Raw genomic sequence first — 25,069 nt, forward strand, 5'->3', positions numbered from 1 at the left:
AGGATTGCAGCCTTAGATGGTTTGCTAAGCCAACTGGTGGCTTTCTGTAGCCTGGATTTATTTTAATGTAATTTAAAAAACCCTTATATACTGCTGCACAGAGTGATGGATTTGGCCCAGAGACCACCAATTAGTGACCTTCCTGCCTGTGTTAAAGCTTTTCACAGCCCAATCCTATGCATATCTACTCAGAATGAAGTCCCATTAGTGTCAATGGGGCTTACTCCCAGGAATGTGTAGATAGGATTGGGCTGTCACTTGGGAACTATCCTGGAGCCAGAGCCTGCCTTGAAAATGCCACCTTAGAACCCAAGCCTATGCATATCAACTCAGAAGTAAATTCCATTATAGTCAATGGGGCTTACTCCCAGGTAAATTTGGATAGGCTAACATCCTAACATAATTGTTGTGGCTTAAATGTTTGTGGCCTCATCAAAGATACGCCTCATCAAAGATAGAATCTCAAAACACATAGATGAACAGGCCTTGCTGAGGGAGAATCAGCATGGCTTCTGTAAGGGTAATTCTTGCCTCACGAACCTTATAGAATTCTTTGAAAAGGTCAACAGGCATGTGGATGCGGGAGAACCTGTGGACATTATATACCTGGACTTTCAGAAGGCCTTCGACATGGCCCCTCACCAAAGGCTACAAAAAAAACTCCACAGTCAGGGAATTAGAGGACAGGAACTCTCATGGATTGAGAACTGGTTGAAGAACAGGAAACAAAGAGTGGGTGTCAATGGGCAATTTTCACAATGGAGAGAAGTGAAAAGCGGTGTGCCCCAAGGATCTGTCCTGGGACCGGTGCTTTTCAACCTCTTCATAAATGACCTGGAGACAGGGTTGAGCAGTGAGCTTGTAAAGTTTGTGGACGACACCAAACTTTTCCAAGTGGTGAAGACCAGAAGTGATTGTGAGGAGCTCCAGAAGGATCTCTCTAGACTGGCAGAATGGGCAGCAAAATGGCAGATGCACTTCAATGTCAGTAATGTAAGGTCATGCACATTGGGGCAAAAAATCAAAACTTTACATATAGGCTGATGGGTTCTGAGCTGTCTGTGACAGTTCAGGAGAGAGATCTTGGGGTGGTGGTGGACAGGTCGATGAAAGTGTCGACCCAATGTGCGGCGGCAGTGAAGAAGGCCAATTCTATGCTTGGGATCATTAGGAAGGATATTGAGAACAAAACGGCTAATATTATAATGCCGTTGTACAAATCTATGGTAAGGCCACACCTGGAGTATTGTGTCCAGTTCTGGTTACCACATCTCAAAAAAGACATAGTGGAAATGGAAAAGGTGCAAAAGAGAGCGACTAAGATGATTACGGGGCTGGGGCACCTTCCTTATGAGGAAAGGCTACGAAGTTTGGGCCTCTTCAGCCTAGAAAAGAGAAGCCTGGGGGGGACATGATTGAGACATACAAAATTATGCAGGGGATGGACAGAGTGGATAGAAAGATGCTCTTTACACTCTCACATAGCACCAGAACCAGGGGGCATCCACTAAAATTGAGTGTTGGAAGAGTTAGAACAGACAAAAGAAAATATTTCTTTACTCAGCGTGTGGTTGGTCTGTGGAACTCCTTAACACAGGATGTGGTGATGGCGTCTGGCCTGGACGCCTTTAAAAGGGGATTGGACAAGTTTCTGGAGGAAAAATCCATTATGGGTTACAAGCCATGTGTGTGCAACCTCCTGATTTTAGAAATGGGCTATGTCAGAATGCCAGATGCAAGGGAGGGCACCAGAATGAGGTCTCTTGTTATCTGGTGTGCTCCCTGGGGCATTTGGTGGGCCGCTGTGAGATACAGGAAGCTGGACTAGATGGGCCTATGGCCTGATCCAGTGGGGCTGTTCTTATGTGGCTGTACTCCATGAAAGCTTATGCTGCAGAAGACCTGGTCATCCCTACAGTGCAACAAGGTTCCTTTTATGGAGGATAACTGAAACTGTTGGCACTTGATATTGGCAATCTCTCTCTCTGATGTGCATTAACTTGATCCTGGAGAGAATGAGCTTTTTCATTGCCAGATGTTGTGGTTCTTTAAAAACAAACCCAAAATTGATACAGTGTCACCTTTATTTGGCCTCTGAGGCTGTTCTCTAGTGATAAGGGAAAGGACGCTGCCTTTGTGTATCTATTACACGGAAGGCTTCTAGAGTGTTAGTTTTTTTTTCTGCTAGCATGAAAAAAAGAACATTGACATCAATGGCAATTGTTTTGGTACAGCAAATATTTGTGCAGATCATGCAGTGTTTGCTAATTGTAACATGTCTACTTTGGGAATGTTCCTGCAACCCACTTCCTGTATGGTGGCAATAAAATAGTCTTATCAGTAAATTTATTTAGCTCATATTCTCCTAGTTTCTTGCAATCACACTAATCAGCTTGTGTTGAGGAGTAATGATTGTAGGCTGTTCAAAGCTGAAAAAAGAGCAAAGCTGTCTTTTATCCTTCTGTTGTTGTGCCTGTTTGGCAGTCCTCTACATATAATCTTGGACGTCACTTCCAGTAAACTGGGGATTTAGAGGCTGGTGCATAGAGGTTGGTGATTGGTACACTTCTCTGGTTCCTGCTTCACCCTTTCAGCAGAGTAAACTAGCAATGAACTGAGAAAAGGTAGCTTTTGCTGCTACCACCCAAATCCACCAAGGAGTTGGCATGATGCTTTTTATAATCTGTGGGCTTCACCTGTGGGATTGGGTACAGTGGGGAGCGGGGTCACCTGAGCCTCTGAATTTCCCAACCTTGGAAACTGAGTGAGCTTCATAGTCCAATGAGCTGGCTCAATGTCAAGTCATTTGTTAATCAGTCAGTAGGGGAAGACAGAGAGGTAAACAACAACAAAGGAACAAAAGCTATTGCATCTGGATGATTCAGCAGTCTTTTCAGGGTGATTTCATTTTCCCAAATAGTGAAAAATAGATTATTGTCACCACATAAGAAAACATGCAAAACATTCGCTGTATGAGGAATTTTTGAGGAGTCTGAACCCTAGAAGCTACACAGCACTAGTGTTTCACGTGTTGTGACACCCAGCTCCACCCCATGGAGCTGGAGGACACATGCATGGTTGCTTGGGCATCTGCCCAACTCCGACATGACCAGTGGTGATGTCATTGCCAGGCTTCATGTAGCTGGTGGAAGCCAAGAAGAGCTAGTCCGCCTGGCTCATTGGGAAGAGGTGAGGCCTCAGGGACCACTGGCACAGATGCAGTGGCCTCAGGGACCACTGGCACAGTTAGAGCATGTGCTGCATCCAATTGTGAGTAAAAAAATTTACTTACTTCCACATAGGCCTCCTGGTGACCTATGGGTCTCCTGAGACCTATACCAGCTATATAACTGGTGTCTGAGGAGAGGACAGGGCAAAAATTAGATATGGGGCCTGGCATGTATATCTGTCATTGAGATCATCCCCTTCAGGTCTGCTCCTTGCCTTCCCCATTCTGGAATACCCCAAACCCCCCCCCCCTCTTTGTCACCAACTTATTGGAGCCTCGTGGAGCTGCTGCCATGTGCACTGCTCCTCTTGTCACTTATGGCAGTTGCCCAGGATTCTGGCTTTCACACTGGTGTAAATGGCCTTGCAACTACCAGAACATCAGTTCCAGCACTGCAAGACTATAATAGGATCAGGGCCATAACTGTATGCATCATGGTAGCCTATATTTGCTCAGTCCACTTTCATCATCATATTTGCTGTCTTTTAAGTTAGAAGGAGGTCTTGGAAACAAGGTTGATTTGGCAGCTGTTAAAGGTTTCTGTTGGCCACAGTTAATATTTGGTCAAGTGTGCTTAAATCTGCACCTATGTGCAGAAGAGAATCTATTTAAGTCCTACTTTTCATCCAAGGACAAAGTGTGGTATACGCCACTCTCCTACTTCTCCTTAAGAGGCAGATTAGTTACCAGCCCAAGGTCACTGAGGAAACTTCATGAGTCAGGAATGTGAACCCAGATTTCCCAGGTCAAAGTCAAACACTTACAGGTAATTGTCTATGCCAATTGTCTTAATATATGGCTTTAAATAATCCCTGGTTGGAAGAGGGACATATAGAGTTAGAACAGTGATAATCTAATCAAGCACCCTGACCAAAGACACTCCCATTTCAAAACTAACCACTGCTATGCAATAGAGCCAGGTAATTATAGACTAGCTGCACATTGCAGAACACCCTATGTAAGGTTATGACTCACAGTACAATCCTATGCATGTCTAAAGAAATAACACTACAATCCTATGCATACTTACCTGGGAGTAAGCCCAATTGACTATCATAGGACTTACTTCTGAGTAGACGTGCATAGGATTGGGCTATAAGCTTCACTTAGTTCAGTGGGACTTACTCCCAGGTAAGAGTATAGGATTGCAACCTAAGTGCATCTTTTCAGTTCTCTTCATTTTTGTCCGGTCCACAGGTGTACACATTTGGTCCCTGTTGTGTATATGCAATGTTGGGCAGAAATGGCTTAATAATATCTAGTATTTATATAGCACTTTTCCCTCAGTGTTCAAAATGTTGCATTTATATTGAGTTGTGTCCAAAGAAAGTTATTCACCACTAACTACCCTCACTGCTTTGGATGTTGTCTTGTGTGCTTCCTGAAGCATTTGGTGGACCACTGTGAGATACAGGAAGATGGACTAGATGGGCCTTTGGCCCGATCCAGCGGGGCTCTTATGTAATGGTGCTTAATCAAGACTAATGTGAGATTTTTGGATATAACTTTTTATCTCAAATCCTGAAACAAATGTCGGTACAGGTTGAATTTCAATATTTTTGAGGGTTCAGAACTTTTGCACTAAAGCAACTCCATTAAAAAAACAAAGTCCTTTTGCTCATGTGATTTAAAAACAGCCTTGCTGACCTTTTGAAATGCACTCAGAGGCAATCAATCTCTCTCCTGGTGCTTAGGTCTCACTAGGAGGCAGCAATCCCTCCCTTCACTAGGAGCCACAGTGAGGGGGAAAGAATGGGGGTGATAATCACTGCCATTTAGCCTTCCTTCATGTGCTCAGGGGGAAGGGAGGGGTTTGCCTTGTGCCTGGAGAGAGAATAATTGAGGAATTGTCAGCTGGCTGCCCTCTCTCACATTAATGAGGCTATTGTTAAAGTTCTGTTTGCCTTTAATTTAAAGGGTACCTCTCATCACCTTGAGATAGAAAAATCTGTGGATAATTAGGTTAGACCTGTAATCACTTGCATGACTATCTCTCTACAACAGTAAAAAGCAGTTTTTTAAACTGTGATTTTAAAGGGATGCATTTTTCCCCTTCTCCAGGGATTAGCACATTCTTTCTCATTTGCAGTGGCCATTCCTGTTGCTTTCATGTATAAAAAATCAGTGTATAACAAGGTTGGACCTGTATCATCATCCCATATTACAGATTCTTTTGAGGTTTTGGTGTTGGTGTGTTGTTAGAAATGCTGATGCAAAAAGCCTGCAACTTGCCCAAAGGCCATAGAATGAATTACATGCTTGAACTGAGATTTAAAATGGGGGACTTCCAACTGCTTTGCTCAATGTACACCTTCAGTCTCTCTGCACCACTCAAGCAAACATGACCATAAGGATTCAGGAGTGGTGAAGGGCATACCAAACAGCTAGTATAAATACTCAGTTCAGAACAAACTAATGTGGTTCTAGTTGTGCTACTCAAGGAGAAAAAACTAGAAGCTAAATTCTATTATTTCAAAAATTTAGGTGGTCATTGGGTTCTCTGGCAACATAATCTTATCAATTATCTAAAGCAGCGTTTCTCAACCAGTGGTATTTGTGCCACTGCTGGTACTTGAAGTGGTGTCTGGTGGTATGTGCAGGACCCCCCAGACCCCATCTGACTGGCAGCAAGACCAGCAGTGCAGTGTGACAAGCAGCTGTAGGAGGCTCGGCTTGGCAGGCAGAGCTCCACCATGTGCTTTCTGCACAATGTAAAAAGCCCTCACACCCACCTTGAACTACTTACTGGTATTTGTCCTGTCATTTCTGGCCTCCCAATCTGGAAGTAACTGGTGATTACATCATTGCCAGTTACTTCTGGCAGTACTTCCTATTGGTGGACCATACAAAGTGGTATAGTGGGGGACAAACATTGAGAAACACTGATCTAAAGCAATACTCCCTGCAGCAGCGGACCTACCATTAAGTGAACGGGGCAAATGCCCCAGGTGTGGGCCTCTAGGACTGCTCAGGAGGCCTTCTGAGGCTCCTGATGAGGTCAGAAACTGTACTGGAAGTAAAGTTTAAGACTGTGGGGAAGCCTCAGAAGGCTTCCCTGGATGGTCCTGGAACCACATGAGGATCTGTTGTGCTGCAGGTAAGTGGGGGAAGCAGCTTTGCATGGGGGGGGGTGCCATTGCAGACCTTTGCCTCAGGGCACCTCAAGGGCAGGTTCACTATTGAGTCCCTGGCCATTATTATGATAGGGTTGTTCTAAAGGACATACAGATCTGTCTCCACTTTTCAGTCTTGGATTGAATTGATTACTCACAATTGCCCAGTCTCCTAAACCCTCCCACTCAGCTCACACAACAAAAGCCTAATTAAAAAGAGAAAATCAGTTTTTGCTTGGAAAGCTTTGATAACCAGGACTCTTTGCTGAAGGGGAGATATGTTTGTTTAAGGAGAAAAAAGCAACAGTCTGGCTTGTCATCTCTTTGAGAGGTTTGCTCCCTCACTGTCAAGGCTGTTAAGGGTTACATTATAATTGTATCAGTGAACCATAGAAGTCACTGGTTTGTGACCCTAGGTATGTTCATTGGCTGTGGATACATTAAGGAGTGTATTTCGATTCCAAAACCAATTACTGAAGGAAGAGTGTAGAGGTGTGCTGTACTCCCCCCCCCCCCAAGCCTTCATCTTCAGAACTGGAATTTGCAGGGAGGACTCAAGAAAATGGATGGCTCTACAAGAGGAGTGCATTTCCTGCACTTCCTGTGATGTGGTTGCATTTCTAAGCATTGGTCATACAAGAGCAATACATAAGTTGCTGCAGTCCAACCAAAGTTAAGTATTTTTAAATCCCTTAACTTTCTCATAGTCATCAAAGGATTGAGAACTGCCAACCTACTTTTGTCTTCCCAGTGGGTTTATATGACCAAATCTCCAGATCAATTAAACTGGTTGTACTTGCTTGTCTGCATTTGGGCTGCTGTGGCATTTTCTTTTACATACTTGTCATTTCATCACCTAAAATAAGTTCCTTGTAGGCACAATGCTCTGGAATCACAGAAACATACTTTAACACAAGAGCTGTCCTTAAGGGAGTTAAAGCCCTGTTTATTGCCATCATATTGTCAATTCCAAACCTTTGGAAGCCATGCTCCAAAAATCCTGCAATTAGCTTACAAATCATTACACAAATTAAAGCCTTTAGGGCATGACTGTGGTTATAATTTTTTTTTTACTCTCAAAAGTACAGGTTTTCACTTCTGGGATGATTGGCGTCCTGGGTTTACAGTCTCATGGAAATAATATGTAAAATGAAAACAGAAAAACAACAATTTTCTTTTAAACAGTTCACTGTGTAAATAGATATTAATCATTCCTTCTGTTTACAGTATGTTGTGCATTACACGGAATAGGGGAGTTTTTCACACTTTCACTAACAAACGGCAGTTTAAACAGAAACTTATGTGCTTATACGTTGTGTCTGGGCTGCAGAAGGGAGGTCTTGAGCTTCTGCCTGGCACTGGAGTTCCCACTGATACAGGGTCAGTAGCCTATGTAGGGCCTACCTTGCTTGTCTCCTCTAGGCTGTCTTCCTCCCCTGAGCTTCAGAGCAAAGACAGGGAGCAGGTTTACAGCACCCTACTTCTACTGCAGCAGACAAGCAAGGGTGCCTACCTTGGTATTCCCATTTGCTTTTAGTGGAAGGCGCAGAGGCTGGCACATCACCCAGAAGGGAGCAGTACTGGTACACTGCCACAAGCGCAAGGTGGTCTTGAGCCAGCCCTGACAGAAGTAGTAGAAAGTGCCCCTTTCTGTCCAGTTGAACAGTGTTGTTTCTCTGTTATTATTGTGTAAGAATTATTGTGATAATGGGATGTGGAGGGGAGGTCACAGCCACCCCCTACTGTTTGCCCCAAGTGTTTATCAGAGGATTCTCTTTCTTGGATGAGTCTCTGAGTCAATTCCAGAGTGCTGGTGAGAGCCAGTCCAAGATCTCTGGTGCAAGATGTGATCTGTCAAATTAAATACTGCCCTCCTTACCCTTTGGTGCACCAGCTGATACTCCTCATTCTGCCTCCTAGAATCAGAAAGGGAGACAGAGGCTCTCCCCTCCTCTACAATTCCCTTTTGTTTCTTCCTCCGCCTCCTTTCCAAATCCTGGAGGCAGAAGGAGAAATAATGGAAGTGGGTGCCTCTCACCCATGCACTGCTTGAAGCAACTCTTTTAATTGGATGGGCCAATCCTGGTGCTGGGCTTTCCATGACTACAGTACATCCAAACAGAGTCTCTGAGAGAAATTTTATCAGGGGGTACAAAATTTGTTTTGGGTCTCTTCTGAAAGACAGCAGGGAGGGGACAAAACAGGGTTGGGGAAGGTGGTGACAGCCAGAAAAGTCTTTGGAGCCCAGGTCTACTGGGCTTCTGGATGCAGAGTCCAGGTCTGGCCACCTGTGCGATATTGGCAGCTGGATACAATACAGAAAACCAAATACACTCTGAAGCCTCTTTAAAAACTTTTAAATATAGAAAATCATTGCAGAAAATTAGCATGATAGTATTTAGGCTCACACTAGAATGGAAAGCATTCTGTGTGTACCAAAACTTATTAAGAAAGTGGTTCCCAAACCATGGGCCGGAACCCACTGGTCGGTTATGACCTGATTTTTGGTGGGTCGCCAAAGAGTGATGAAAAGATCAGTGTCTAATTGTCTCAAGTCCTAAGGCTATTGAAAAATCAACTACTGTGGGCCCAATCCTATCCAACTTTCCAGTGCTGGTGCAACCACAATGCAGCCCTGAGGAAATGGAACAAGTGTTCCCTTACCTGGAGGAGGCCTCCAGGACTGTTTCCCTACTGCAGGATGCAGTGCATGCCTCATTGGCATGGCCGCACCAGCACTGGAAAACTGGATAGGATTTGGCCCTCAAGCTGCTAACTGCCCTGCAAGGAGCTGAGCTCCTGTAGTTTACAAGCATGAGTAAATATAGGACAGGGGTGGGCAAACTTTCAACTTTAGGGCTCCTGGACCTTTAACAATTGTGTAGAAGAGAGAATTGTGTAGAGAGAGAATCTGTGAGATGACATACTGCACCTGCTGAAATTCTCTTCTACACAATTGTTAAAGGTCCAGGAGCCCTAAAGTTGAAAGTTTGCCCATCCCTGGTATAGGAGGATAAATGTTGTGAATCTTTCTTTCTGGTTATTATTACTTAAATAAATAAAATATTATTTCTTTCTCGAGCTCCCCTTTTTTTAACAGCTGGTAAACCTAGTTGGGCCTTGTTCTAGCAGAGATGTTCAACCTTTTTCACCTCATGGCACACTAAGGGCCCAGTCCTATCCAGCTTTCCAGCATCGGTGCAGCCTGAGATAAAGGAACAAATGTTCCCTTACCTTGAGGAGGCCTCTGTGACTACCTCCCCACCACAGGGTGCAGCACATGCCCCATTGGCACAGCTGCACCAGTACTGCAAAATGGGATCAGATTAGGCCCTGAGACAGCCCTACAGTTGTCAAGGCTACAGCATTTGGGGCTTTTCAGTCTAGAAAAGAGGCGCCTGAGGGGGGACATGATTGCAGCATACAAAATTATGCAGGGGATGGACAGAGTGGATAGACTAGAGACGCTCTTTACACTCTCATATAACATCAGAACCAGGGGACATCCACGAAAGTTGAGTGTTGAAAGAGTTAGGACAAACCGAAGAAAATATTTCTTTACCCAGCATGTAATTAGTTTGTGGAACTCTTTGCCACAGATGCCTTTAAGAGGGAATTGGACAGATTTCTGAAGGAAAAATTCATTACTGGTTACAAGTCATAGTAGGTATGTGCAAGCTCTTGGTTAGAGGTAGGCTGCCTCTGATTGCCAGATGTAGGGGAGGGCACCGGGAAGCAGGTTGTGCCTGTTGTCTTGTGTGCTCCCTGGGACATTTGGTGGGCCACTGTGAGATACAGGAAGCTGGACTAGTTGGGCCTCTGGCCTGATCCACTGGAGCTCTTCTTAAGGCACACCATCAGTTTCTGGACAATGGACAAGGTGCACCATGATATTGCTGGGGGACTCACCCCCCTGCCCTACTAATAAATGATTCCCCCCCAAACTGCTGAGGCACACCCGCAAGACCATTCATGGCACACCAGTGTGCCATGGCACACTGGTTGAAAATCACTGTGATGGAATGTCACTTTCAAAAGTGGGTCCTGGTGCTAAGAAGTTTGGGAACTACTGTCTTGAGAGACTGGAGAGTGTAACAGCCCAATCCTATCCACACTTTCCTGGGAGTAAGCCCCCTTGAAGCTAATGGGATTTTCTTCTGGGTAGACATGCACAGACTTGGGCTGTAAGACCCTGGGAACTCTGCAGCTCCCCTCCTTGGGCTCCTGGCCCCCCTTTTGAGCCCCCACTCATGGGCCCTGCCTCTGAACGCCACAGGAATGCGGCCAGGGGAGTGGCTTCCAGGAAGACACCTCCCTCCGCCAACGGAGCGGCGCCACCAATTTCCTGGCTGCTGCTGCCTGGCGCCCAGAGCCTGGCAGAGCCGCCTTCGCGGGCCAGTGCAGGCAGCGGCCGGTGGCTTCGGGGTGCTGCCCAAGAGCCGAGCGCCTTCGCCGGGGAGCCACGAGAGGCGCGCCAAGGGCCGTGGCCAGGCGCGCGGCGAGAGGCGCTGCCGGGAACTGCCGCGCCTCTCTCGACCCCGCGGGCGGCCGGGCGGGCGGCTGGCCAGGGACCCGCCCGTCTCCTCCCCCGTCTCCTCCCAGCGCCTGGGCGTGCGGCAGCCGCTATAAGAGCCGCCGCGGCCGCCTACGGCTCCCGACCCGCTGCCCCGTCCCCGTGGCACCGTGCGCCTTCCTTGGCTCGCCCTTGCGCGCAACGCCCGCCCAGCCATGATCGTGGACAGCAGCCGCGACGCGCTGCTGCTGGACGGCGGCGACGGAGGCTCCATGAGCAGCCCCCTCAACCTGGCCTTCTTCTACGGCGCGTCCCCGCACTCCAGCGAGGGCAGCTGCTCGCCCGCCCACTCCGCGCCGGGCTCCCCGGGCTCCGACTCGGAGCTCTCCAGCAGCGGCAGCAGCACCGCCAGCGGCCGCCGGGACAGTGGCGACTACAGCAGAAGGCGCCTCCCCCGCGGCGGCGCGCACTCGGCGGCCAGAACAGGTACCCGAACACTCCCTCCCGGGCCCCGAGCAGCCTTGGTAGGACGGGGCTTGCCTGGCACTTCGGCTGCTTGTTCGGCCGTCTCCATAGACAAGAGCGCGCTCTGGTAGAGACTAGCACCCAAGCCCATGCATGTCTACTCGGAAATAAGTCCCCTTAGAGTCATGGGGCTTACTCCCAGGAAAATGTGGCTAGGATGGCAGCCTCAGAGTCCAAGCCTAGGCATGTCTACTCAGAAGTAAGCCCCCTTATAGACAGTGGGGCTTACTCCCAGGAAAGTGTGGATAGGATTGCAGCCTCAGAGCCCAAACCTAGGCATGTCTACTCAGAAGTAAGTCCCATTAGAGCCAATGGGCCTTTCTCCCAGGCAAGTGTGGATAGGACTGAAGCCTAAGCCTATGCATGTCTATTCAGAAGGAAGTTCCCTTATAGTCAATGGGACTTACTCCCAGGAAAGTGTAGATAGGGTTGCAAACTCAGTCATGCAGTCCTGATGTGCACCTGATGTGTGGCAGAGGCTGCTCTGGAAAGCCTTTCCTGATGTGCACCTGATGTGCGGCAGAGGCTGCTCTGTTGCTGCAGAAATCTGGGCACCAGGTGCAAGGGAAGACACCAGAATGCAAGTTTTTTGTTGTCTTGTGTGCTCCTGAGGCTACTGTGAGACAGGAAACTGGACTAGGTGGCCCTATGACCTGATCCAGCAGGGCTCTTCTTATAGTCTTATGACCTTCACCATAGTCATGGTGTTAGTCTCTTGAAGGTGGCTTCATTTTGTGAATATGGAAAGCTTTGCAAATTCAGTTCAGTTCACTGAAACGTTCAACTTTTATTTGTTTTGTGCATCCTGTTTTATGGAACTTGCATGGCTCATGCTGTCTGTACAAAATATATGACAAAGAGGCGTAAGCTGTATATTTTAAATTTTGAAATCAAACCCTTTAAAATAGGGATTCTTATAGTTGAAAATGCTGTTGTTTCCTGGGCCTCTGTTGCAAGGAGATGGTTATCTTTAGAAAGTTTGTGGTAAAATAAGTTGTTCTCTATAATGCAGAATAAAATCACTTGCTACAGTGATCTCATATTGTTGAGGTTTCTTTGGCCAAAGTGTTGTTTAGATTTGAACAAAGGTAGTGTCTTGTAGACTACTGTTTAGTCAGGATTTTACCATTCACTCCGGTATCGGTCCTATAGAGAAAATAATAATTTTTAAAAGAAGCATCGGAATGTCTGACGTATATTTTTATACTTTGCTAAGAGGATGTAAGTTGGTATATTTTGCTCTCTTACTGAACTGGATATTGCACTGAAAGGAAACGGTTACTTTTTGATTTCACAAGTGACAATTATTTTCCACAAAATTTTTTGCCATATTGAAATCTCTAATTGAGGTTTGTTTTTTTTTGTTTTTTTTTAATAAAAGTTGCACAATTTTTTCCAGGAAGACCTTTACAAAATCACTTTACAGCAGAGTTTGTTTTCTTGAATTGTATTCCTTAAGACAGTTTAAATCCATAATAATGGTTTGCTTTAGCCATGCTTGTAATTTTTAAAGGAATCTTTTGTCAAGAGCAAATTATTGGTCCTTGCATTGGGAATCTTTTTTTTTTTTCTGAATAGAAATTCCAGCTCCATGGGAGCTGATAGCAGGCTTTTTTTTAAAATGGCTTATGTTGAGTTTGAACTGTAACTCTTCTGATGTATCTTTTATATAAAGATACTTTTATATATGAACTTTTAGTTGAAAAGCGGTATATAAATACTGTTAATAATGTTAATAATAATAAAGCTTCTCTGAGGTTTTTGTACTTTTTACGATGAAGTCACAACTTCTCTTTAGCACTGACTTGCATCATTATTTCCTCTTTTCACTTCTCTTTTTAAGGCTTCAAAATTGATTGCGCTTAATGAGACGACGCAATAGAATGAATGTAATATGTGCAGTGAAACTTTAGTTGAACGTTTTTTGGATTTTGGACAAGCAGTTTCATGATGGAGGTGACAGGTGCAAGTAATTCTGAAAATCTGTTTGCATAATGGCATATGAATACTAACATGCCTTCATATGCGACTGGAGATTTTGTTCTTATCTAGTTAGCAAATTGAAGGGTGGGCAGGAGAGAAGTGAAAGGAGGGTTGTGTATGAGTCAAACTATCAAATATCTTTCTGTGCCTCTGGAATACTTGGTAGCGAAGTTATGCTTATCTGCTGAAGGATGGCCCAATGAATTGAATACAAATTGTCCTTATTTCTTTCAAAACATAATTGTCTGTTGTATGGATTGTGTCAGTGGTTTGATTTTTATTTTTTATTTGTGTCTCAACAGTTGGACAACACATGGGGGGAGGAAAGCAGCAAAGAGGACCTTTCCAAGGTGTTCGTGTGAAAAATTCTGTTAAAGAACTGTTGTTGCACATTAGAAATAGCAAACAGATGTCAGATCAAGGTGCAGATGAATTACAGGTGAGAGTAATTCCCCCTCGAAAAACATCTGTGTTTCATTCATAATCATAAATGACTGTGTTTTTTTTTTCTTTAGAAACACCAGTAGCGTATGGCTTTGAAAAAATTTTTAAGTCTGGGTTTATTAGTATATATTAGCTGTGATTACTCAAAAGGGAACCCCATTTGAAAGGAGTCTCTTGTATTCAAAGTCATGAATGTCAGCCGCACTGCATTTTTTTGTGAAACTGAAGGGCACTGACATTTTAGCGTTTTTGTATCAGGTTCAATATAGATGGGAGAAAGCGGCAAGTGTTTCCCCAAATATTTTGATTAGACATATCTGTAACACAGCCATGTAATTGTTAAGGACATTATGTTGTTGTAGCAGTTTTGTCTACTATCTTCAGCATTTAGCTGTTGGTGCTGCAGGCTTTAAGATTGGTAGGTTGTACAAATGCGGCCCCAAACATAGTTAAAACATCCCTCTATTCCCTGGTATTTACTTGCAAATAAATCATTGTATAAGTGAGATCAAGATATTTTAAGTTAGTGGTGGCTTACATTAAAGAATCTGAAAATGCATAGGTAGTCAATTTCGATATATCTGGGCCATGAACTGAAACAGCTTGCCAATAGTATGAATCTGGAAAGTAAGTTCACATATGTAAAGTTTTCAATCACTGGTGAGATTTTGGTTGACTGTAAAAGTTATGATTAAAGGGTCATGTTTTAAGGAACCTTGATGTTTATAATCCAGTTGTGTTAAAAAAGATATTTGCTGTTCACTACTGTAGTAATAACAAGATAGTGGAAAACCGGGTAGACTGGAAATCCCAATGCTTGTTTCTGTTGAGATAAGGCAGAATAAATGAGTTTTATGGAAGGCTCATAGACATAAAAAAAAACTGAAACTGGTAAGAGAATTGAAGTGAATAGATTTCTCTAAAAAAGCATCTGAAAGCCTATTTTAGGTATATGGAATTTTGCCTTTCTATACATTCTTGAAACTCAGTGCTAAATGTTTGTCAGAATGCCTGTGCAAGGGAGGGCACCAGGATGCAGGTCTCTTGTTATCTAGTGTGCTCCCTGGGGCATTTAGTGGGCCGCTGTGAGATACAGGAAGCTGGACTAGATGGGCCTATGGCCTGATCCAGTGGGGCTGTTCTTATGTTGTGTTCTTAAGGTAAATTATAATTGGAGATGGTGGTTTCTGTGTCATCGCTGAGAAGTGCATTGAGGAATGGGGTGAATGATTCCAGTATATGATGAATAATTTCTATTTTTTTCTTTAAATAGACACAGGAAGGACTACTGCATTATGACCCATACACAGGTACAGTAGTCTATTTTCCTAAAGCAGCGGTGTCCAAAGTTTTTGGCAGGAGGGCCACATCATTTTTCTGACACTGTGTTGGGGACCAGGAAAAAAAGAATTAATTTACATTAAAATTTGAATAAATTTACATAAGTTTACATAAATGAATATATTAAAGATGAACTTACATGAATGAATGAAGGTCTTGCCATAGCTTAAGGCCTATAAAAGGCCTTGCACAAAGCAAGGCTGTCCTTTCCTTTGCTGTCGCTACTGGATCACAGACATGAAACAGCAAGCAGTGGAGGAAGCCCTCATCCCACAGCTCACGTGAGAGGTCAAACAGTTGCCCTCACGCTGAGAGCAGCTGTGTTGGGCCAGAGTGGGCTCCAACAAATCTCTGGCGGGCCAGAGGCTCATTGGAGACTGGGGGCTTCCTGAGGGCTGCATTGAGAGGCCTTGAGGGCCGCATGTGGCCCCAGGGCTGGGGTTTGGGCACCCCTGCCCTAAAGTAAATGCTACATGTTTGTATTTATAGTATTTAAAAAACAGATAAAACTTAGCATTTTTTATCCTTTCAGTAGAACTGAAGAACATATTAACTCATGGTAGGAAAAGAAAAGCGCATGAATCTGTTTCTGATGGATCCTCTTACAAAAGAACAGCTACTTTCCAACCACACCTCCTGGTAAATATGTTATGGTTTTGTCTTTTTCTTTACATTTATTGCTCAATATTGAAATCCATTTTCCACCTTGCCTTACGTGGCAGGGTGTGATCAGCTCAGTTTAAAAATGTCTGGATTCTCTCTTGCAGACACCACCTCAGACACCAACATCGATGGACAACAATATGGAGGAGGCCCATATAAATGAGCCTAAACAAGACAGCAGCTGTGACATGCTGCAGAACATTATCAATATTAAGAATGAATCAAATCCTGTTTCTTTGAACACGGTGCAGGTTAGCTGGCTTCACACCATGGCCAGTTCTAATTCACCAGGGGAGCAATATCACGAAATGGCTGGAGCACAGGCTTTCTCCCCTCCTCAGAAGTACCAGGCGTTTTCAACAAGCAATCCCTCACAAATGCTGGAACCACCCCAGAATTATCAATTTTCGCCAATTCAGACCCAGGATGTCTCACATTACAGCCAGAATGCACTGCTGGAGTACAGGCCACACTCAGCAAGCAGCCAGTCTTCTGAGTACCAGCAAAATGTTTTTGAAAGCCAAGAACTGCAGTATTGCCCCACTTCAAGTTTTTCTTCTCTCTTAAGCGATTCAGAAGGGCCTGACACAATCTTGACCCCACTTGCTCAGCCTCTGTCTGGTGGCCACCAGCAAGCTGATATCAGCACCCACCCTCAGACTTTCAGCCTGCTGCCAACTAATATCTGCAGAGGTCTTGAAGAGCATGGCTTAGCACTGCCTACTTCAGAGATGTCTGTGCAACAACAGGGCATTTCTGGGACTACAGCACAGCTGGGCAAATCTTTTTTCCAGTGGCAAGTGGAACAGGAAGAACAGAAATTGGCCAACATCTCTCAAGATCAAATCCTTGCTAAAGACTCTGATAATGACACGTGAGTATTGTTAACATATTAACTGTTGCTCAAGTGGAGACTGGTTTCTCTCAGATGGAGAAAGATTCCTGTCTCTCTTAATAATGTATGTCTCCTGAGAATGTCATGCATTTATTTTTATGAATGTTGTGCATATTTTTCTGATTCTGCACCTAAATAAGATAATAGGAAGGAACAGAGCATTGGATATTGTAGCTATGTATGATAGCTTTTTCCCACACAAGTTCCATGGGGTGTTTTCTGGATTGGATTTGTTTGTTTTTATTTCATTTCCATAAAGGACACTTTAAAAATTACATCCTTTTGAATATGATTTCTGCAGCAACAACGATGACTAACTCACAATATTTATTCTTCACAGATTTCTCCACATTGCAGTTGCCCAGGGACGGCGGGCAGTTTCCTATGTATTGGCCAGAAAGATGGCGGCCCTGCATGTGCTGGATATTAAAGAACACAATGGCCAGGTAATGCTCCCACTGTGTGCTGTTGTGTCCTGGAATGCCTGTTAATATTAACCCTGAAGCTCAGCATGCAGGCTAATATATAACTGTAAACAGTGTTGGAAGTCCACAGGCTAAGCTCAGTTTTCTAAGGAAATGCACTCTGATGAGATTAGACCAATGAGAAGTATCCCTAGAGAATTTATTGCACTTGAGTTACTTTGTAGTGCTGTTTCCTGCTAAAATTTAAATGACGAATCCATCTGTTTCTTATTACAGAGTGCCTTGCAGGTAGCTGTGGCTGCAAATCAGCATCTTATTGTACAGGACCTGGTTAGCCTTGGAGCACAAGTGAATACTACAGACTGCTGGGGAAGAACACCATTGCATGTGTGTGCAGAAAAGGGGCATGCACAGGTCCTTCAGGTGAGCATTCTAAGCAAATTCTTAAAACATTTCCTGGTACCATTAAGCTGTTTCTCAGTGGGTCTGGGTTCCAGTACCCTGCAGATTCATGGATGGCTTCAAGGGCACTGCCATGATTTTGGCAAAGGAGTAGCCTTATCAAATGAGTATACTTGATGTAGTCTAACAATTCTGCGGTGATCCAGTTATTGTTGTATTTGAGTGGCATTAATATATATTTATATATATCGCTTCACATCTGCAGGCAATCCAGAAAGGAGCCATTGCAAGCAATCAGTATGTGGACTTGGAAGCAACCAACTATGATGGTGAGTAATTAATGCAATATTTTATTCTGTGTTTAGGTTAGGGCAGTGTTTCTCATACTATGGGTCGAGACCCAGTAGGTGGGTTGTGAGCCAATTTCAGTTGGATCCCCATTCATTTCAATATTTTATTTTTAACATTGCCTTGATAGTATGCCATGGTATGCCATTGCCATGGTATGTGACTGCATTTGGGGAAATGTTACAGATCCATGCTTTAAATAGGCTATGTATATGCTTTAAAAAATGATAGTAAATGGAACTTTCTCCTGGGTGAGTGTGGGTAAGGTTGTTAAAAATTTTCCTGCTTGATGATGTCATTTTTGGTCATGACATCACTTCCAGTAGGTCCCAAAGAATTCTCATTCTAAAAAGTGGGTCCTGGTGCTAAAAGTTTGAGAACCACTGGGTTAGGGAAAAAGGTAGACAGAAAGCATGCAGAACTTTGTGACTGCTGGTTCTTATACCTTTGCATTTGGCATGTTGCATTTAGTGAAGATGTTTTACTATTGTTATTTACATATACTTTTATCTAGAAAAATTCATAGTTGAAAGGATTGACAGGTCGCAAAATGATTAGTTATTTTTCTGAATTCCTTAAGCTTGTGAAGGATTGGTTCTACCTTGGTCCTACCCTACTATTAACAGCATTTATATAAGTTCACAAAGCGGTTTTCAGAGAAAATCTAATGGCTCCTTGTCCCCAAAGGGCTCATAATCTAAAAAGATGCAAAAGAACACCAGCAGACAGTCACTAGAAAAGATACTGCTGGGGTGAGGAGGGCCAGTTACTCTTTCCCTGCTAAATAAGAAGAGCACCCACTTGAAAAAGTGCCTCTTGTGTCCAGTTCACCAGGTTATAAATGGGACCCTGATCTACTGCATTAGAAATTCAGGGCAGCTGAACATTGGGCTAATAGGATTACTGATTTACATAACTTGGGTCATAGAAGCTAGTGCGCCACTGTCATGAGAGCAAATAATGAAAACAAATAATCAACAATTATTAACTTAAACCTATTGAGAACATATATTCTGTTCTCTTCTCATAGCAACAGTATCTAGACATACCAGAATTATATTTTTCTTATTGGTTCTGTGCATGCAGGAGCTTATCCAAGAGTAAGGCCTGGGGTTGTTAAAACAGTATACACTTAATCTTAAAACTCTGAATTGCAAAACAGCTTAAAAATTAGTTTGTTTTCCTTGATACTTGTTGAGATTGTTGTACAGATTAAAACTGTTTTAGGAGTTCGTAATGCAAACAAAAGGCAGCTGAAACTTGGATGTTGGTAGCCGGTTGACTCAGGTTTCTGAGTCAGTCCCATCAGTGGAGGCGGCAGTCAGTTTCAAGGTTGTTTTGGGTTTGTTTTCTCACTGGTGTGTTTCATTTTAAGGTTTGACAGCACTGCATTGTGCCGTGGTGATCCATAACTCTGTGGTACATGACCTACAGAGCCAGCAGTCACCCAACACTCCTGAAGTCCAAGAACTTAGGTTGAAAAGCAAGAGATTGGCAGACACAATCAAGTTTCTTATCCAGATGGGAGCTTCTGTTGAAGCCAGAGTAAGTAATACCAGTAAATAATAATAATAATAATACAGGTTATATACTGCCTTTCTAGGTCCTCAGATTTCTCCTCAGACTTTATTCAAGGCAGTTTACATAGGCAGGCTAATTTAAATCCCCATAGGGATTTTTACAATTGAAAGAAGGCTCTATCTTTCAAGAGCTACAACAATTCAGATGTTTTGTTCTGATCTGGCCTCCATCGTGGCCTCCATCCTCCCACGCTCAGAGCAGATGGAGTAACTCTGCTCAGATTCTCAGCTGCTTCAAGGTTGCATGGTGCTGGTGGCCTCGAACTGGCGACCTTCGGATGTTATCTTCAGGCAAACGGAGGCTCAACCCTCTAGACCAGACCTCCTAAATGTAAATGTAGACTTGAATTAGGGTCTTGGAGCTGATTCCTAGGTCATTTTTCCACAGATATTTGTGGATCTGGGAATTGCTTGCACACCTGCAGATCTGTAGAAAACCGTAACGTGTGAAGCGGTAGCACACTCATCTCATCAGTACAGATGGGTGTGCTTTAAGTTCCAGTTCACGTGTCTATGTTTGCAAGTGAGATCTGTGGTAACACATTGCACATGACATCATTTCTGGGTATGTAGATGTGCAGGAAATTCCTTGCATGTAAAAATATGTATTAGAAAAACCTTTTATAGTTTCCCAAAACCTGAAGTACAGTTGCCCCTCTTTTTATGCACAGTTGACTTGTGCCATAAGAACATTCCAGCTGGTTCAGGCCATAGACCCATCTATTCCAGCTTCCTGTATCCCAAATGTCTCACAATGGCCCAGCAAATGAAATGCCAATTCAACTACATGCGCTTGACAAAGAAAAACAGGAAAACCCCACAGTTTAAATAGTGCAGTCAATTCTGCGCACCATTCCACTTACTAGATACATCCCCCAAGGTGAGATCAGAGAATGAAGACTTAGTCAGTCTCAGTTCTCACCTGTCTCTCATAATTTTTAAAGGTGCAGTATGTATTTTTCAGATGTAAGGGATTTTCAAGGTAACTCTAATATATGTGCTTTGACTTTACATCCTGACCTCGGAACATAACCCTCTCATAGGAAGAGGGGCGACTGTACTGCAGGGTTTTGGAATGGAAGGCTTACATTGGTTTGTTCTGAATAAACATGGTTTCTGGTGTTCTTCATTTGCTTGCAATATCGCTTTTGCTAAAGCACAATAATTCATATGAAGACTATCCAGCTTTGATCTCTAAGACAGCAAAGTAATATCTTCTTACTTTAAGGCAGTCACACTGAGATCAATGGGTTCTACCCAAACATACCACTCAATTCATCGTAGCTCCTTTTGTAAGTGGAAGAAGAGTTCCACTTATGCAGGGATACCTTCCTCTTGTGCAAGGTCATCTTGCATGAGTGCAACTCTCCTGTTCACAGTAAGAGTTACTGTAAGCATAGTGGTATGTTTGGATACAAACCAATATTTATAGAGTATGCATACTGAAATATTGCAGTCTTTGAAAATAAAGTCCCTTGATCCCTGAACCTTCCGCTTGGGCATCTTTAGGCCAAATAAACAGTTTCTGTGCATGGGTATTGCAACATTGCTATCAAGCCCAATTGCAAGACATGACTCTATTTTTAACCATTCAGCCCTCTTCAAAGTACAGTAAAATACTTAGGGCTGCTATTTGAAAAATATTTGCAAGCAAGTCACATTGAAATTATCAGGACTCTTCTGAGTAAATGTTCTTAGAATTGGGCTTCAAACCCCAATTTTGGTGTGTCTTAGTCATGGCTGACTCTTGAGTAATTTTGCAAGCATAAACATAATGCAGCAGTAGATTGCACATGAGACATTCTTGGGTGTCATAGTTTGAGTTGCCAGTGGTTTAATTATTGTGGCTGAATACGTAAAATTATTTAACTTAGGGTGCAATCCTAACCAACTTTCCAGCACTGAGGTAAGGGCATTGCAACTCCGAGGTAAGGGAACAAACATTGCCTTACCTTGAGGAGGCCTCTGTGATTGCCCCCCAACTGCAGGATGCAGCACACGTCCCACTGGCACAGCTATGCCAGTGCTGAAACGTTGGTTAGGATTGCACCCTTAGACTACAGATCTAAATTCGAATTCTTCATTGAATTACTGGGCAGCCCAAGGAATTGTTGTGTCTCAGACTCTCTTGTAACTGTAAAATGGAAATAGTGCCCTACCTCAACAGGGTTTATGAAAACAAACAAATTATACATAGTGTTTTGTGTCTTAATATACTGTGGTTGATTTCATGAGTTTGTTCTAGCATTGATCAATGGTAATATGTCAAGATGCAAAATCATTGGGCTTTTTAACCCCATAGGATCGTAAAAGCGGCCGGTCAGCCCTTCACTTTGCAAGCGAAGAAGCAAATGTCGAACTCCTTCGGCTGTTTCTAGAGCTGCCCACCTGCCTTTCTTTCATCAATGCAAAGGTGCGTGAACATTCATAGAACATGAATGTTGTTTAGTGAACCATGTTTCGTTCAGTGTGTGCTTTCTTGCAGACATAAATCACCCTGCCCTTGATAATGTTTAAAAAAATTAATTGCTTTTCTTTTTGTGACTCAAACAGGCTTACAATGGCAATACAGCACTCCATGTAGCTGCCAGCTTGCAGCATCGGGTCACTCAGTTAGATGCAGTTCGTTTGTTGATGAGAAAAGGAGCTGATCCGAGTGCCAGGAACTTGGAGAATGAGCAGCCGGTTCACCTGGTTCCTGATGGCCCTGTAGGAGTTGAGGTATCTAAAAACATTGAGATTCTTGTTTTGAAATGTCCCCTTTTGTCCCCCTTATCCTTTTTAATGTAGAGAAAATATAAGCAAGAAATTGCTTATAATAAATTTCTTATATTTCTAGAAAACAAATAGATCAATTAATAGCCTTTATGAAAAACTAGCAAAGGATGCAATCCTATAACACTTTCCTGGGAGTAAGCCTCATTGAATATAATGGGACTTATTTCTGAGTAGACTTTCATAGGATAGTGCTGTAACTCACATATACACTTTGCAAACTTCTGAACTACTATCAATGAAAGTAACATTCAGGAAGGCAGTGGGGAAGCACTCTTTATGTTCGTTTCATTTACTTTTTTTGAAGAAGTAGAGCAGTTGTTTCTGTCATTAGGTATCCATCCTCAGTTTTGAAACTTGGGCTTTTTGAACAGGGACACCTATTTTAATACATCCATTCATTTTTTTAAGAACTTATTCCCCACTTGTAATAAAAACAACCAAACAATGTACAAAAATTTAAAATAAGCTCCATAAAAATAACAATAGAAAACACCAAAAAAAGTTAGTAAAATAGCAGTTAAAAATTACAGTCTGCAAAATAAAACATACTACTGAATAAAAAAACTTTCTGGTATAGAAACATCTTTATTAGCTGCCTAAAGGTGTGAAGAGAAGAAGCCAGCTTCCATATATAAGGTGCCTTCACTGAAAAGTCCCTTTATCTGGTACCCACCAAACATGATTTTTGTCCGTGGTGGCCCAGAGAGCAGGACCTCTGTGGCAAAGGAGAATTATGTTTGGTCTTCTTTAATTATGGTAGTTGGTTACTCCTTTGAGTGTGCAAGTTTGGAAAGTGCATTTCTTTTAAGTTACAGAATATGAATAATTTTGCAGACCCCAAGCATCTAGATTTTGAGCAGATTTTCATTATTATGCACATGTAAACTATATATCACTGCAAAACTATGAATGTAAATATCTTTTTGATCCCTGTAGCACTTATTATGTGAATAATCCTATCAGAGCTAAAACATGATGCCCTATAAGTTCTTCAAGTTATATTGAGTTCATTATGATTTACTTCTTGGCAGATATGCTTAGGATTACAATGTTTGCATTTGTTCACAATGCTGGAATGAATGGGCACTGACAATTTGTTGTTTCTCTTCTTGTTCTCCAGATAAGACGTATCTTGAAAGGGAAGACGGTTCAGCAGAGATCGTCAGTCTATTAAGCTCCATGAGTACCAGTGACTTACACTCGCTGTCAGTTAGGCAGCCCTGATGTAATTGTAAATAGAGCATTTGTCTCCAGTGGAGGCAAATGTTAGTTGTTTCTATGAAACAAAACTATTTTGTTCACTATTATATAGTGGGTTAATGACAATTCTTCTGAACAGATGGGCATGTTTCATACCCAGGTATTCTGGATCTTAGTCTGAACTGCTCTAGATGGGCCTGTGGCCTGATCCAGTGGGGCTGTTCTTATGTTCTTGTGCTCCATTTAGCAGTTACAACAAAATAACTGACTTACAACAGTAGCATAACAAAGCAAGAACAATTGTATAATTTTTTAGGAAACCGCATTTTAGAGCTGTGGTTTATGATATCAAACATAAGCTTTAAAAGAATACTAAAATATAATTTACTGGTAGAAGTTTATATCAATTTTGGGGAGGGCTGTAGTGTAGAATATTGTTTAACTTTGTTTTTAAATCTAATAGTTTACTAAACTTAGATATAGGACTTTAAGTTTTTGACTGTTTAATTTGAGAAGTGTAGGTAGAATTCTGTGTATAGTTAAATGACATTTATGTGTGTGCTTGTGCTGAAAGTGTTTGATATTTGTGGGGCATAAAATGTTTTAGGAACGGTATGTTTTTGAAAACTTAGTTCATGAAAACGTATAGAGATATCTCTGGACTTGTGTTTACTCATTTTAAAGTTACTTAAGTTCCCTTTAAAGTTGATTGGAATCACACTGAATCTTTACAACCAATAAAAAGACTTTCCACACATTTTAATAATCTCTCCTCTATATACTTCAGTGTGCATAAATGTTAGCAGTTTAGTGGAAGTCTTTGTACATGGGTTAAAGTGTTCTCTGTCTTTACATTTAAGAGAAGTGGTGAAGCATATCTGTGTCAGTATACTGTTTGCTCAGATTTGGTGAAAAACCAAGTGAATCCAGAAAGAAAATGATCTTAGGACTGTGGTGGGTAGCTCAATGAAAATGTCAGTTCAGTGTGCGGGGGGGGGGGGGGGGAGAAGCAAATTGAAGGGACTATTAGGAAGGAAATTGAAAATAAGATGGCCAATATTTTAATGTCCTTATATGAATCTACAATGCAGCTGAATTTTAAATACCCTGTGCAATTTTGGCTGCTTTATGTTGAAAAGGACGTGAGTTAGAAATGGTGCAGGGTAAGGATGCCAGTATGATTACTGTGGAGCACTTCCCTATGAAGAAAGGCAAACATTTGGAGGAGGACAGGTTGGGATTAATGTAGAAGAAAAGATGAGAATAGGAGGGATTATGCATCAAGTGAAGAAAGTGGATAGAGAGAAGATTTTTCTCTTCAGTAGTGGAATTTGGGGTTATCCAGCAAAATTGATTTGGCACTAGATTTAGGAAACACAAAAGAAAGTCCTTCTTCATACAGTGCATAATAAACAAGATGTGGTGAAGTCCACTGGCTTGAAAAGGAATTTAGAAGAATTTGTGGAGGCCAAGCTATTGACCACGATCGCTACATGGAACTTACATGTTCAGAGACCATGTACATTTGAATGTCAGTGATTGGGGTACAAACAATAGGGTGAAGACTGATGCTTCCATCTACTCAGTGAGTTTTTCAGCATCTTAACTGGTCTCAGTTGGAAACGGGATG

At 42.7% G+C, this 25,069-nt stretch overlaps 2 protein-coding genes across 4 annotated transcripts in view; one reads left to right on the forward strand and one right to left on the reverse strand.

Moving 5' to 3' along the window:
• The window catches only part of RPL24 (ribosomal protein L24), a 276,024-nt gene that overhangs the window by 85,569 nt on the left and 165,386 nt on the right, over positions 1–25,069 (reverse strand). Inside the window, exon 1 of one of the 2 annotated variants that reach the window (XM_066619766.1) lies at positions 13,325–13,329. The exons of the other annotated variant lie outside the window; for it this stretch is intronic. Coding sequence (XP_066475863.1) covers positions 13,325–13,329 — 5 coding nt within the window. Of the gene's footprint in view, positions 1–13,324; positions 13,330–25,069 lie in introns of those variants that run through there. 2 annotated transcript variants of the gene reach the window in all.
• Positions 11,253–23,425, forward strand: NFKBIZ (NFKB inhibitor zeta). Of its 2 annotated transcripts, none has more exons than XM_066619762.1 (12): positions 11,253–11,341; positions 13,666–13,802; positions 15,081–15,117; positions 15,684–15,787; positions 15,916–16,685; positions 17,047–17,152; positions 17,408–17,554; positions 17,799–17,862; positions 19,257–19,426; positions 21,764–21,874; positions 22,015–22,182; positions 23,360–23,425. In XM_066619762.1, the coding sequence occupies exons 2-12, from the start codon at positions 13,677–13,679 to the stop codon at positions 23,411–23,413; spliced, it is 1,857 nt and encodes a 618-aa protein (XP_066475859.1). In that variant the 5' UTR covers positions 11,253–11,341; positions 13,666–13,676; the 3' UTR covers positions 23,414–23,425. The 2 variants fall into 2 exon arrangements, with proteins under 2 accessions (XP_066475859.1, XP_066475860.1); XM_066619763.1 differs by having other exon boundaries at positions 11,277–11,341; positions 15,681–15,787.

This window comes from Tiliqua scincoides, chromosome 3 (assembly GCF_035046505.1).
Source record: "Tiliqua scincoides isolate rTilSci1 chromosome 3, rTilSci1.hap2, whole genome shotgun sequence".
Lineage (NCBI taxonomy): Eukaryota > Metazoa > Chordata > Lepidosauria > Squamata > Scincidae > Tiliqua > Tiliqua scincoides.

Coding starts and splice junctions, on each gene's coding strand:
- NFKBIZ (XM_066619763.1), top strand. CDS start 13,677: ATGGGGGGAGGAAAGCAGCAAAGAGGACCTTTCCAAGGTGTTCGTGTG. Junction 15,788..15,915: donor CTTTCCAACCACACCTCCTG/GTAAATATGTTA, acceptor TCTCTCTTGCAG/ACACCACCTCAGACACCAAC. Junction 21,875..22,014: donor TTTCTTTCATCAATGCAAAG/GTGCGTGAACAT, acceptor TGACTCAAACAG/GCTTACAATGGCAATACAGC.